Source organism: Coffea arabica, chromosome 4e, assembly GCF_036785885.1.
Source record: "Coffea arabica cultivar ET-39 chromosome 4e, Coffea Arabica ET-39 HiFi, whole genome shotgun sequence".
NCBI classification, from domain to species: domain Eukaryota; kingdom Viridiplantae; phylum Streptophyta; class Magnoliopsida; order Gentianales; family Rubiaceae; genus Coffea; species Coffea arabica.
Window position 1 is genome coordinate 13,956,746 of NC_092317.1, and position 14,368 is coordinate 13,971,113.

General features: G+C 30.3%; 1 protein-coding gene and 1 pseudogene across 1 annotated transcript; one reads left to right on the forward strand and one right to left on the reverse strand.

Annotated features, from left to right (window-relative positions):
* The first annotated feature begins 7,388 nt into the window (after positions 1 to 7,388).
* On the forward strand, positions 7,389 to 7,485 carry LOC113743085 (U6 spliceosomal RNA; annotated as a pseudogene).
* A 3,490-nt stretch (positions 7,486 to 10,975) lies between these two features.
* On the reverse strand, positions 10,976 to 14,166 carry LOC113741793 (bidirectional sugar transporter SWEET5-like). Its single transcript, XM_027269418.2, has 6 exons — positions 13,962 to 14,166; positions 13,464 to 13,500; positions 12,640 to 12,856; positions 12,193 to 12,351; positions 11,947 to 12,066; positions 10,976 to 11,346 (listed from the first exon to the last, which is right to left on the reverse strand). Exons 1-6 carry the CDS (start codon positions 14,002 to 14,004, stop codon positions 11,221 to 11,223), a joined length of 702 nt encoding a protein of 233 aa, XP_027125219.1. The 5' UTR covers positions 14,005 to 14,166; the 3' UTR covers positions 10,976 to 11,220.
* Between the last annotated feature and the right edge of the window lie 202 nt (positions 14,167 to 14,368).

Sequence of the window (14,368 nt, forward strand, 5' to 3'; positions counted from 1 at the left end):
GAGGATAAGTTGATTTAGGGTCAAGAAAGATAAACGAAAAAAGATTATGCAGTTGAGGAGGAGATTTTATAGATTTTATTGCCGTAAATAACTTAACTATTGCACATATCACGCAAGAAAGATTTGAGAGCTGGGTAGAGATAAGTGGCAGTATAATAGGTATTATTTACAATTTGTTACCAACTCTAATTGTCTCATAAGTTACCACTTAATTGCCAACTCTTTTTTTGAATTCTTTTTATGATGAGATATATCCAACAAGTGGTAGAGATAAACGGTATTATAGTAAGGTATCATCTACAATTCGTTGCCAACTCTAATTGTCTCATAAGCTACCACTTTTTTGCCAACTCTTTTCTGGAATTCTATTTTCGATGAGATATATCCAACCAGTGATCTTACACCTAGTGAGTTAAAAAGGGCAAGTTTAATAAATAACTTGATAATTACTCAAAAATAAAATAAAATAAAATAGAAAAAAGACACAAAAGAAATAATACAAAAATGGCATTAACCAGAAATAACTCCAAATAAATAGCTGAAAATTGATGCTAATTCTTTATCATCTTGCTTGTGTCTTCAGCAGAAATTTTATAATTTGGTAGTTTTGTTCTACCAATTTCTTGTGTTCAACTAAAATAAAAAATTTAGTTAAATGGGTGCAAAGCAATAAATTCCATGCCTGGCAATGTAGTAATATGCATTAATCAGCAAATCTCACAAAAGCTTTTAATGCATTTAATGCACACAATAACTACAAAGATTTTGATAGAATGATTAGTCCTTGAATTCTTTACAACAAAAAAAAGAAAAAAGAAAAAGAAAAATAAGGTTTTGTTTGATAATCTAATTCAAATAGGAATCATCTTAAATTTGACTAGTTTTAACCGTTATTAATAAATGAAGATATATGTCATGTATTTAAATATGTATTATGGTAAATGGAGATAGAATCATAACTTATCTTTGCATGAGACTTTTTAGGATATTAATGAACATGTGATGAAGATGGAGAGAGAATTCTTTGGAGATAAGAACTATTGCCTACATGAAATTGGAGACGTACCTTATCTTCCCATGAGACATTTTAGGATAGCGGTGAACTTGTGATGCAACTACCTAACGTTTTCAACTCGGTTTCAAAAACATGTCACTATAGTAGTAGAGTTTGTTTCTAAAATAACCTTTTTAAAAAAAATATTCTCATAATAGTATGCTTTTAAGTCATATTCCCTTGTAACTTGTTTAGTCGGCACAACGAACTTTCCTTCTTTTTTTTTTTCTTTCCGTTTACAGAAGGCTTCCACTCTTTTCTTAGTAATACTTCACCGTTTCTAAGTCACTTCTAATCCTGAATAAATCAGTATAAAAACTTCTTACAAAGTAATATGGAAGAAATCACCTATAAAAAAATAAAAAAAAAAAATTTTATGTGGGCACATCTCACTAAAAAGACGGAGACAGCTGAGAAAGGTTCAATCTTATGGTTAAGGTTGAAACCCAAAAAATTTAAGGTTCTACTCCCTCCCCACTTCTTCAGTCCCAACCCCTCTAGAAAAAAGGGAGCGATAAAAAAACAGAAAAGAAAAAATGCAATCGGAAAAAGATTAATTGTACAAGGATATATCTTACTGGATGCATTTAATCTAAACCCAAAAAAAAATAAATCAAAACCACTGCTTCAAATAACTTGTATGACCGTACGATGATACATACCACTATTAATAACAAAAAGAAGGGGCAAATTACATTTTAACCCCTATGATTTAGTGTTTTTATACATAACCCTCATATGGTTTCAAAATTTATACATAACCTACTCATGATTTGGATTAAAGTGTCAAAGTAACAGAAATAATCATTGTAATGGAGCCTTTGAAAATGTCGAAATTACCCTTATTTAAAAATTAAAATGGTTGAAGTAATTAAAATATATAAGCATAATATACATGACGCACTAACCCTGTATAGTTTTATGTTTTATCATTTAACCCTCTTATGGTATAATATTTTACCATATAACCCTATTATGATTTTTAAAATATACACATAACGCCCCTGTGATTAATAAATAATTTTCAACTTTATATAAGGGTATTTTTGATATTTTAGGTAACTCCATTATGAATTGCAAATTTCGTTATTTTGATGTTTTAATCCAAACCATGAGGGGGTTATGTGTAGTTTTTGAAACCATAGGAGGGGTTATGTACAAAAACACTAAATCACATGGGGATAAAGTGTAATTTGCCCCAAAAGAAGAGGAAAATGTTTGCTCAAATTCAAAATCCCTTTTTTTTGCTTGAAAAAAAAAATTGTGCTATCACCAGTAATAAAAACAAATGCAAATGATTTACCTTATTGAAATTATGAACAACGAACACTATGGAAATTATTATTAGGGTTAATCACATTTTATCCCCTTAAAGAGTACCCCATTTCCCAGTTTACACCCTAACCTTTAATTTTGCTCACTTAACGCCCTTTAGGACAAAATTGTCCTTGCATTATTTTAACTTTTCATTTATCTTGTTTTCCTTTCTTTTATTTCTTTTTCTCTTTCTTCTTTATTGAATTCTTCCTCTTTCCCACAAAAATCTTCACCTTAATGATTGAAATTAAAAAAGAGGAATTGCAGAGATCTATCTTCTCCTTAAATGATTAAAAAAATATTCAAATCACTTTTCTAAAATACAATTTTTTTAGCCTTTCAATTCTTTTAATTTTGGGTTTTCCTCTTTCCTTTCTAGTTTCTCATTTTATTCCCAAGAAAATATCTTAAGATGAAATATCAATTTATACTAGATATGCATATATTATTGATGTGTAACTATAGTGTGTATAGCAAATCTAAACTCACAATCATCACAGTTATTTTTATTTTTTGGTAAATAACTTACAATATGTAAAAAATTCAAGCAAATAAAAAAAACCAAATAATCTTTTTGCCATACAATATAGTTATATTATGTATATGTATATATGTATAAAATTATATATAGACATTTATTTTTTTAATTTTATATTAGTAACAGGGGACGGGGCAAATGATGAGGCAGGGATATCCTGCAGTGTCTCCTGCACCATTTAAAATGGAGGAAGAAAAAATCCCCCAACCTCCGCACTTGCCCCACATCATCCCCCAGCCCTTGACTTCCCCGTGAGAGCGAGGGGGTTGCAATCTCTAATCAATGTTTTAAAACTCGGACCGTTAATTGAACTGGTAAGGTGTTCGGATCAAAGTTTAATCGGTCAGACTGGCTCACCCCTGGTTCAATGAATTTTTTTAAAATAATTTATATAAATATATATATGCCAAAATAAGACATGCAATGGACTAATTTAAAACTTTATATGATGAAAATTTTAATATTTTCAAAGAACTTGGATTTTCAAAAATAAAATTTTTAAATTATAAGTGAAAACAAATAAATTTCATCCCAATCTCAATTATATCTGCCAAAAAATAATCTTAAATCCAACTCAAAAATACCACAATATTTTGAAATTATACAAAATTCACATTTATAGGAATTAAACATTGTGAGTTGAAATTTTAATTCAGGTTTTTGGGATTTAGAGATTGCAACTTAAAAAAAAAAAAAAGTTTGGAGTTTGGAGAAAGTCAGGAGAATCGAAAATAGAGATGCAAACTTAATAAGAAACAAAAAATGAGATAAAAGTGATTGGTTGTGGCATTTAATAATTAGTCTTTGGAGGTAAGGTCCATGTCCCCCTCCTGTGTTTTTTTTTTTTTTTTCAATAAAAGACCAAAATTTAATTTAAAAAAAAAGTCTTTGGGGTTAAAGAAAAACAATTATTATGTTAAATTTTTTTCAAGTTAATAGACAAAAACAAAATTAAAAGATGGAAGAAAACATCAATAAATTAAAACTAAAGAGGTTTGATTAAAATGGGAGTGACAAAAGAAAAGATGGGAGAGAGAGAGAGTTGAAGATTAAAAAGAAAGAGTCATGAGAGAATGAGATTTTTAAGGAAAACGGAGGAAAGAAAGATTGGAGATTTGTTTTATATAAATGTGGTATAAAAAGAGACTAATTGAATATGATGGTACAATGGTTACTACGTTGACCTTCTATAGCAAAGGTCTCAAGCTCAATTCTTGCTAGCTGCAATTTGCAAAATTTTAAAAAAAAATATTGAGGGGAAAATTGGAAATCCGGTATCACGAAAATCGAGAATCACTAGTTTGACCGGATTTATCGGTTTTGATGGATTTGACCGGTGTTGACCAATTATTTGACAATTTCAACTGTAGTATAGAATCGGATTGGTATCATGGCCAGTTCGCAGTTCAATCGATCGAATCGCTGGTTTGATCTAGTTTTCAAAACATGTCCCTAATTGGAACTTTTCCTAGAAGATATTCTTGAAATACTAGCATTTTGACCCGTGCTATGCATGGTTTATATTTTAATTAAAAATAATAATATATACTTATACATTGAAGTACATGATAGAGGATATGTAAAAGATAAAAAATTTCAAAGAAGTTGTGCTTAACATGTACAAAAAAAAAATTAATTTGTGAGCACAAATTGGACTTTCTTAATTTTAACATCTTAAATAAATTGAAACCAAAATTTGTTTGCCGATTGTCTAGCAATATATGATAAGAATTTGAATAAAATAATTTAATTTATAATGATTTACATGATAAAGTAACTGTAAACCTATTTATCAATTGCCGATAAAAGATATCATGTTATATTGACATATCAAAAATTATAATATAAAACACATAAATTATAACTAATTCTTTTTTTTCAATTTTAGAAAAAAAAATTTCTCACATCTTACCCTTAAAATTGTTGAGTGCTTTTATAGAAAAGTGTTTTTCATATACTTTAACATAGATTACAAAAAAATCTTTGTAAGATACAAAATACAGTTTTTAAAATTATTAAAAACTATTATTCTTTCCACCTCTCTTACTTGCCAATTGGCCATTCGCTGCCTCATATGACTTTCACACGTCCTATCGCGGTGTCATCCTTCCTATCATTTTTTGTCATCTTTGTCATATACGCATACTTCCCTTCTTTCTTCCCTTCTCTCTTTGCACAATCTCGTTATTCACTTTTCTTTTTCGACTTTTCTCATCACTCTTTAACTCCTCACCATTCTGTTCCTCCCTGCCTCTAACTTCCTATTCTCGCCACTTAATTTTTTATTACTTTCATTTTATCATTCTCCCAAACCCTTGGATAGCCCCCAACCTCTATCCTGCATGGGCAACCTCCTCCATTCCCCTTTCCTCTACTACTCCCTTTTTCTTCTACCCATCCAATCAGAATAAAGTAATATCACCATTTTTCATTCTAGATATATTATGTTATAAAAAATCTATATTTTTTCTTATATATTTATAAGAATTACATATGTATAAATGCAAATAACATGCTCTGTGTGTGTTCGAATTTTCTTTTTTGTAGTAATTGTGATCGGCAGTTCTCACACTATTGGTCTGAGAGTCCTAATTTTTTTCATTTTTTATTCAAAATATAACTTAACATATTGCCAATGTTACACTATTATAAAGTGAATTTGGTGAGTAAAATATAAAAATGAAAATTCAATACAAAAGTATAAAACACCAAATTTAATTATCTTTCATATACATTTTGAATTGAATAATTTCAAAATTTCAAAGGAGAAGTTGAATCCATATTCTATTGTTAATTTTTTTTTTTGGTATAACTGGTGTTGTTTTTTTTTAATAAAAAATAAAGATTTCAAACAGAAATTTCCACATCTAAATGCTAGTAGTACTTTGTTTTCTAGTTAGTGATTTCATAATTTAGGTTTCATGAATGGTATCATTCTTGATTTTTTAAATCCATGACCAATGAATATTATTTCCTTTTCATTTTCTATAAAATTTGCCCTCTTAGTTAGAATTACTTAGTTGAAGGATAAAATATTATTATTTACTTTTTTACTTTTAGTTGTTTTGGTGATGTTTCTTCTTCTTTTTTTATTTATTTAGGCTCACATTAATAGGCTTCAAACCAAATTCCTATGTAAGTTGAGTCACTTCTCACTTTTTGAATTCAAAAGGTATGAAAGGATATGTAACAACTTAAAGAAATCAAAATTCTATATAAAAAAAAAGAATGAAGAGTCGGAAGTATTCTGACTTAACCATCCTAAAAACCCTTTTGAAATTTATATAGATAGAGATTGTACCACTAGAGTTAGCTAGTGCTAAGAGAATTGTGTACACACGTAATTGTGTGTGTAAACTTCTTTGTTGTATCAATAAAATTCTCACCTTTATGTGTAAAAAAAATTAGGTGTGTAACAAAAAATATAAATATGCATCAAATCATATAAAATGTATAACAATCCGCATAATTGTACAAAACTATCAACCATACTGGTCCCAATCTCCACGTTATCTATATCTGTCATGATAAAAGTGTGGGTTTGTTTTCAGTTTTCTGTTCCTTCCTATGTTGCTACACCTGTGTAAAGTTTCGGCATAATAAGAAACATCCAGTCTAATCCCTCAACATTACGGGCCATACTAATCTCATTTTAAGTTTGCAATATAATTTTTCACCACAACAAAGACTTCGCTAGGAAGGTTGAATAGTTCTAATTCTATAAAATCTTGATCTTAAGCACAAAAAAAATATTGATCTTAAATTTGATACAGTAGTAAACTTCTACAACATCTCAACACTCAAAAGTCACTAGAGCATTATGTGATATGAAACCAGCCTTGTAACTCTTTGAATAACTATCCGGCCTTCTAACTCTTGAATTTGGTGTAAACATTTTTTTTTATCACTTTTTAAACTTTAACTTTTATACTCACGAAACCTATTCTTTACCCTGACCACAACCTATTTTGATTATAGCTACCAAATTGCATCTCCTCATAAACAACATAATTATACTCTTAAAGGAAAAAATACTTAAAAGATCAAAGTTATGTTTAGTTATGAAAATTTTATGTAAAATAAGTTTATACAAAAAATTTTATTTTTAAATTGCACACAGAGTGGATGTGCCTTTTATGACTAGTTACTTTAAATTACATTGGAGTCTTAGTCTCTTCCACCAACAATAGAATTGTATAAAACCTACTATTTTTAATCCTTTGGGTTATCCAATACCGAAAAAATTGATTCTTCATTATTATCTCAAAACTCTCATCGTAGAATTCTTCTTTTGGATATGTTTCCATCGAAAACTTGCATACAAACCACGAAATAGCATTAAGGTGTTGGAAAACAGTTCTTTGTTTCAAAGAACCCAATACTTCAATACTTTGGATGGAAATCAAACCGTTCCGTGCAAGCACAACCAAGGAGGCCTAGATTCAATCATCTTTTGATACGGTTAAGGAAATATGATACGTTACTTCGGAAACATCTATTAAAATTGGAACAGAGAAGATTAGCATGGCCTCTGCTGAAGGATAACACGCACAGATAAAAAAAAGAACATGTGATACAGAAGATGAATCATAAGTTGTTGGTTACTAGGAGACATCTGATCGTCATATTTATTTCATATTTGATTCAATGAGTTTGTAATTTCTTATCTTGTGGGATATTTGGGCTTTAATTCTTTTTGTTGTAAGCTAATTGCTGTTAGAGTTATTTGACTTTTTAGTTACCGTTCTCTAATTTATATAGAGTTTGAATGTAACTGATTTGTAAAGATGAACGCAATGAAAGCTTACAGATGGAACTACATACTTGGTCTTCATACAGTGAAGAGTTTGGTCTTCTATATATATATATTATATATATATTTCAATGATTCTATCTATTATTCTTTATCTTGTAAATGGGGTAGTCTAATTATTTATTAATTTTTTTATGAATTTCTGAATTCTTACTATATTTGGTACTAATAAAGTTGACTCAAACTCAGTAGAATTAAGTCTCTTAATATAGGTTAGGTTGAAATTTAAAAAAAAAAAGAAACAATTTAATCTGAACTTCCTTAGTTTTGTGTTTAAGTAGTTTGTATCTGCAATCAAAATCCCCTTTTTCATTTTTGTTATGTCCCATTATTCCCATAGAACGGGTGATGTGAGACTTTCATCTCGTACAGCTCAAGCAAAAATACCCCAATACTATTTCCAATGGATATATAATAGAAAGTCTGAAACTTTTTTGGATTCCATCTGTTTTCTAGATTTGGAAAAGTGTGGATTTTCAAGAACAAGAATCTTATGATATGTTGGAAATCTCTTATAATAATCATCCGCACTTGAAACGTATCTTAATGCCTAAAAGTTGGATAGGATGGCCCTTACACAAGGATTATGTTGCTCCCAATTTCTATGAAATACAAGATGCTCATTGACGGATAACAAACTAATTTCCTCTTATACAATTTCATATATTCAAGGATTATACGTTTTGTTCTAGATTAGCCAGAATAATGGAAGTCTCCTTTGTATTTGGGAATTCTATGTAGGTAAACATAAAAAAGGAAAATGAGGGGTTCGTTGGTATTGTTAAATCCCATTTATTTGGTTTGTCAAAAGAGTAACAATTCTTGATCCTGCTCTTTGAAGATTGCTAGTCTTACTTTCAATTTTTCCAGATGTATCAGAACTTTTTTCAATTTCTTATGAAATAAAAAAAGAGGGGTTTTATTGATTAAATAGAACTTTTTATAAAAAATTTCAAATTGGATTAGATATTAAAATAAATAGAATAAAGTTCTATTGGTATAGAAAGTATTTGCAAATATTTAATCAACAAAAATATATATTCTATCATCCAAAAAATTAAGTGACTCCTTCTTTCTTCTAACCATTGTTATTAAACCTGATCCAGCTTGACAATTCAACCGGTCAACCCGATGAACCGATTGGTTTTATGAGGAACCCGGTTTGCATGTTGTCAAGGAAAAATTTGGTAAAGATACTAGAATAGAGATTTGAACCCGAGACCTCATGCATAGAAGTAGAATACAATCACCACTGAACCAACCAACCACCCATTTGTAAGTTATTTGTCCTTCTTATATTATATTATATTTTTATTCTTATTTTATTTCTCCAAAACAAAATTATTTGGAATCTTTTAATAACATTTTATTATTCCCCAAACTTTATAAATTATGAAATTGACTTAAAAAATAACATATTACAGAATCCATTTTAAAGACAAATATCATTCTTAATAAACTTTTGCACTGAAAATTCATAAATAAATTAGATTGTACCCATATTTGGTGGATTACTAATTAAATTTAGACTGTTAATTCTTATAAGAATTAATGATTCTATAACAAATTAGACTAACCGAATATTTATTATGGCATAAAAATTATTAGACATAATATTTAAATATATTTAGTGACCCATCGGTTAGATCACTGACCCACTGATTGAACTAGTAATCCGCTGACTCACCTCTTTCACTGGGTTCCTCCCTCGGCTGGATTTAATAACTATGCTTCTAAATTTGAAATGAAAGTACCGATAGATACTATCAAGGGGTGAATTTTCTGAATCACTTAATGAATTTCATACTTACATATATGAAGAAAAAAAACCTAAACCACGAACTACATACTTAATGTTAAATGAACCACATGTATCTAGCAAGTTTGTTGTAGGCGTGGTAGGAAGGGCCCGTGCTCATAGATGCCTAGACTCAAATATTTTGGATTAGATGTGATAACCTATGACATATATTCACTTGTTTGATGGAAAAACTTACAAATATTTCCTCACTACAGGTAAATTCAAAAGATAGCGTAGCAAATTAGGTGACAGTACCAAGTGGTGTACCATGACCATGTAGTACCCTTTCCTGATTTGAGACATTTAGGGAGTTGGGTAAGGTACTTTCATTGTAACATTAACCAACAAAATTGAAAAATAAACAATTACACGCACGAAACTAGCATATTTCTTGACTACATTTTACGTACCATGCCTTTTAGTATGTACAATATCAAGCTTTTTAACTTTTTCCTGGTCGCCCCAATAAATAGTTCGAAAAGTGATTCAATTATCTCTGCTCTACTTGCTTTCGAAAATGTCTAGTGATTAATTTGCATAAAGTGGTGTGGTTCTACCTTTTTTTTTTGTGTTCAAGGGAAGACTCTAGACATTACAGGAGAAAGGAAAAAAGGAAGGGGCTTAAAAGTCAAAATAGAGATCTCGTAGTCACTTGGTTAATGTCCTTGTCAGTTAAACTATATCATAGGAACAAATTAATGTGATTTTAATTGCCTAATCATCATTAAAAAAAATGGTGATTCTACAAATTTTCTAGGTTGTGAAAGGTTACAAATAGGATATTCTTATACTATATAAGATTGAGTTCTGGTCAAAGAGGGGGTTGAATTTCAACCGCACGGATAGGGACTTTTTGGGAATGTGAGATGTTGTGTGATTTTTGTAAAGCTTTTGGTACGGCTTAGGGTAGCATGTGTTTGTATATGTTTACCGAAATGTCCTCATTCTGATACATTAAAAGCTTTGATTCATGGAAACTTACGGGTATTTCTAGAATGGGAACTTCTTTTGGAATCAGTTTTTGCATCATGTACAAGTTATATAAGCTTACTTATTGGTATAGTTACTGAAATGATGTTGTAGACACATTTAATGCCTTTGCTGTGCAATTAACACAAAGACACGTTGCTTTAACTGTTTGTTTGATGACATCCCTTTGTTTGAAATAACTTGCCTCATCGCTTCCCATCTCATCTGAGCTCAGGTCTGAAACAACCCACTTCTTTGCCATTTACGTCTCAATTTTAAAACATCAATTTGCTAATTTTTGTGCCACTTTTATTGTCTGTAAAAATACTAACTAGGTTTTGGCTATGCTAATTTCCTCCATTTATTGTCTGGAAGTGGCAGGATTTTGGATTTTGTAATGTCACAGATTCTTTATTAATTGATTTTTTAAGATGCGGGATGGGTTACATGGTATTTTTTTGCGCCTCTACACAAATACTCATACTAGAGATTTGTGCGACTATTCAAAATGTTTTACATAAAGTATCAACCTCTAACTTCTTTAGAACTGGAAAATGAATTTCAAAATTGATTTGTCATATTTTATGACTATTTCTTCTCAAATTACCTCAAACTACTCCTCCCTAGTAGTTAAGGTATAAGCAAGAACAAATTACTACAAACTACAAAATGTGTTTCACTTTGTCAATTGAAATTGCCCTTCCCCTTAAATCCTCTTTGTTTGTGCGTTAGGCTTCAGAGGATAGTTGGACTTCCTTGGGATTTTCTTCTTCGTCCCAGTTTGTTGAGCGATAATAAGTAGCATATAGTATGAGTTGAGTTAGTCCAGCAACAGCACCACAACCATTAGGTATCTGTAATATTCACATGGAAAAACAACAAAAGTAAAAATAATTAGAGAATTATATTTTAGAGGCAATGTGCAAAATTTGATTAAAAAATAATGCTGAATTTTGAAGTACTTTTTTTATATATTTTTTTAAGTTACAACTTTATGACCGCTAATTTCTTTGTTTGTAGCATGACTATTTTGAAATTATATTAATTGGATAAACAAATAAAAATCCATTTTTGTAGTTGATTCACTCGATTTTTTATTGTTTACATTAAACAAGATGATGGTGAATTTTGTTTCCAAACTAAATGATACTTTAAAGAATTGTTAGTCCCTTGTTATCTTATTATTGAAGTGCTTTTAGACAATATTATTCTACCAATTGTTTAAAAATGTACTATCACATGAAAAGGTGGTTGAAACTTGAAAAACATATCTACATCTTTCCAAAAAGAAATGTCTTTGTCAAAACATTATATTGAATTGTTTGTATTTGCTTTATCCCTATCATTGCTTTTATAATTGCTTTTCCATCTTTTTTTTTTTTTAAGAATTTAACTTATTGGTTTTGAAATCACACCCATTTGTTGATTGATACAGTGGGAATATAATTACTCACCACAAGCCAGGGGTCAAATTTGAGGAAAGCATAAGAAAACCAAATACCACCATTGGCAAAATTAGCAAGTGACAAATAAAATGGCATGTATTTCACACTCTTGGTCTGGATTACTCGACGCTGCAAAAGAAATAGTAAAAGAATATTACCAATCATAATTGACTTGATCTAATCTAGTTAATTAGATTTATCAAAAAGATCAAATTAATATATATCACATATAGCATCAAAATAAATAATACATACCATGATGGTCAATGGCGAAAAATACATCATGATGTTGAAGATGAGGGACAATACACCAACAAACAAAGACCTCTGGTTGCCATGAAGAGCAGCTACGGTAATAATAACAACTATGGCAAAGAATATTGCTTCGATCACGAGGAACATGAAGATTTTGCGCTGAAAATTAACAATAACAATAATCAATAGAAATTGTAGTTATCCAACTTACTTGCCTTGTAATTCAATTTCAATAAAATTATAGTCGCCTGTATATACAATTAGTTTACTTTGTTTTTACTATCCAAAAACATTATAATATGATTTAAGCATTTCGTTGGCAATTCCAAAGTTAAAGTATTTTAAACCAGTTGTGATGAAATGGAACTAGACATAATAAATATACAAACATTTTAGAGGCTAAACTGTGACGATTCTAAAATATAGGATCAAAGCTGTTAAACTTACTCGTTTTGGCCAGTCGGAGTATATGACGAATATGGCGATAAAGATAACTTCTATGGCAAATCCCACACCATTGATAGTGGAAACCAAAATGCTATCCTCTTTGACGATAGGAAGGCCATAAAATACCCACAATGCACAATTCAATATCGTCGCAAGGTAGGGGTCTGGCTTGAAATGCTGAACTGACTTGGCTTTCCATATTTTTGCAAATGTTGGGCTGCATTTTGAAATCATTTGCACACAATGTGTTAGGTTGTTTAATAATGATTGCTATTTTTCTTTTTTTTTTTTGTGTCTTTTTGTGCATTGATATCTAAATTAGCAGGCAGGATCCTTTGTCTATTATATTTATTCATTTTTCCTATCCAATGCAACACTACATAGTTCCACTTACTAATACTGCTGATGTAGCACATAACATTGAATGCATATTTAGGAGGTGTTTGATAAATGAGTTTCAAATTCAATTTTAACATGGATGACCTACTTTCTAAATCAACATGAGTGCATGTAACTACAACTTTGACAAATTCAAGGAACTCATCCTCAAATGCTTGCCTAATGTCATCTGAATCATGCGGCGTGAAATTCCAAAGTAGAAGACTATGGGTACAATTAGGCATAAACAAACATTATTTATGGATATTATTGAATTTGAAACCCATTTACCAAACACCCCCTACATATGCATTCAATATTATGCGCCATATCAGCAATATTAGTAAGTGGAACTATTTAGTTTTGCATTGAACAGATATAATGAACAGAGGATTCTGTCTGCTAAATTAGTGTGTTATTTAGGAGAGGTAAAAAAGTGAGGTTACGCTGGCGAGAGGAACATGCAAAAAGATATGATGTTTCCTGCATTGATTAACAAACAATAATTAGAAGATATCACATCAGAATAGTCTTATTTCCGAGATCTTAAAAGTACATCTGTGAAACCAATTGAAGCAGAAAAACAGTTAATCTGTTTTCAAGTATCTAGAAATCGCAAATTATCATTTAAAAGATTTAAAAGAGGAGGGAGAGCAGAATTGTTGCTCCAAGATAAGGCAGCAAAGCCCTTTTTTATTAACTTTGTTAAGAACAAAGGCTACAATCCACTCTCAAACTTAAAAGAATAATTATGTTTTTGAACACGCTCGAGGATTAAATCCAATATATAGGACTTGTTCAATGAGCCTAAAAAAAAAAGGACAAAGGAAAAACATGTGTTCATAGACAAAGCAAAATCCATTCAAGCAATGACAAACAAGGAAAACCAAACTCTTCGGCTAAGAAAATCACGACGACATCTGGGATGATTATTTAAACCTCACCAATAACTCCTAAAACAGTCCTTGTAAGTTCTGTGTCCGCCATATTTTGGAACCCAAATTTGCTTAAGCTGTGCAAACTGGAATGGTGGAAATGGCTAAATAGCGCCTTGAATAATCGGATGAAGTAGTGAATTGCTTGATCCAAACATAAAAGAAGAATTATGCAGATCTATATGCATGCAATAACCCTGAAGGCTGTCTTTTACAAATGTAAGAGCCTCCGGGCTTATCTTCTTTCTGGATGGATTCAAGGAAATCTTTTAAAGGAAAAGTTTGCAAATTATGTGGCCATTAAATCACTCAACGGTAGAAAAGTTATGTACTCAATTACTCAATGGTAGAAAATGTTTACATTGTTAGAGAGAATTAGTCATGCCTTTAAAGCGAAATTTACTCTAATTCTCTTA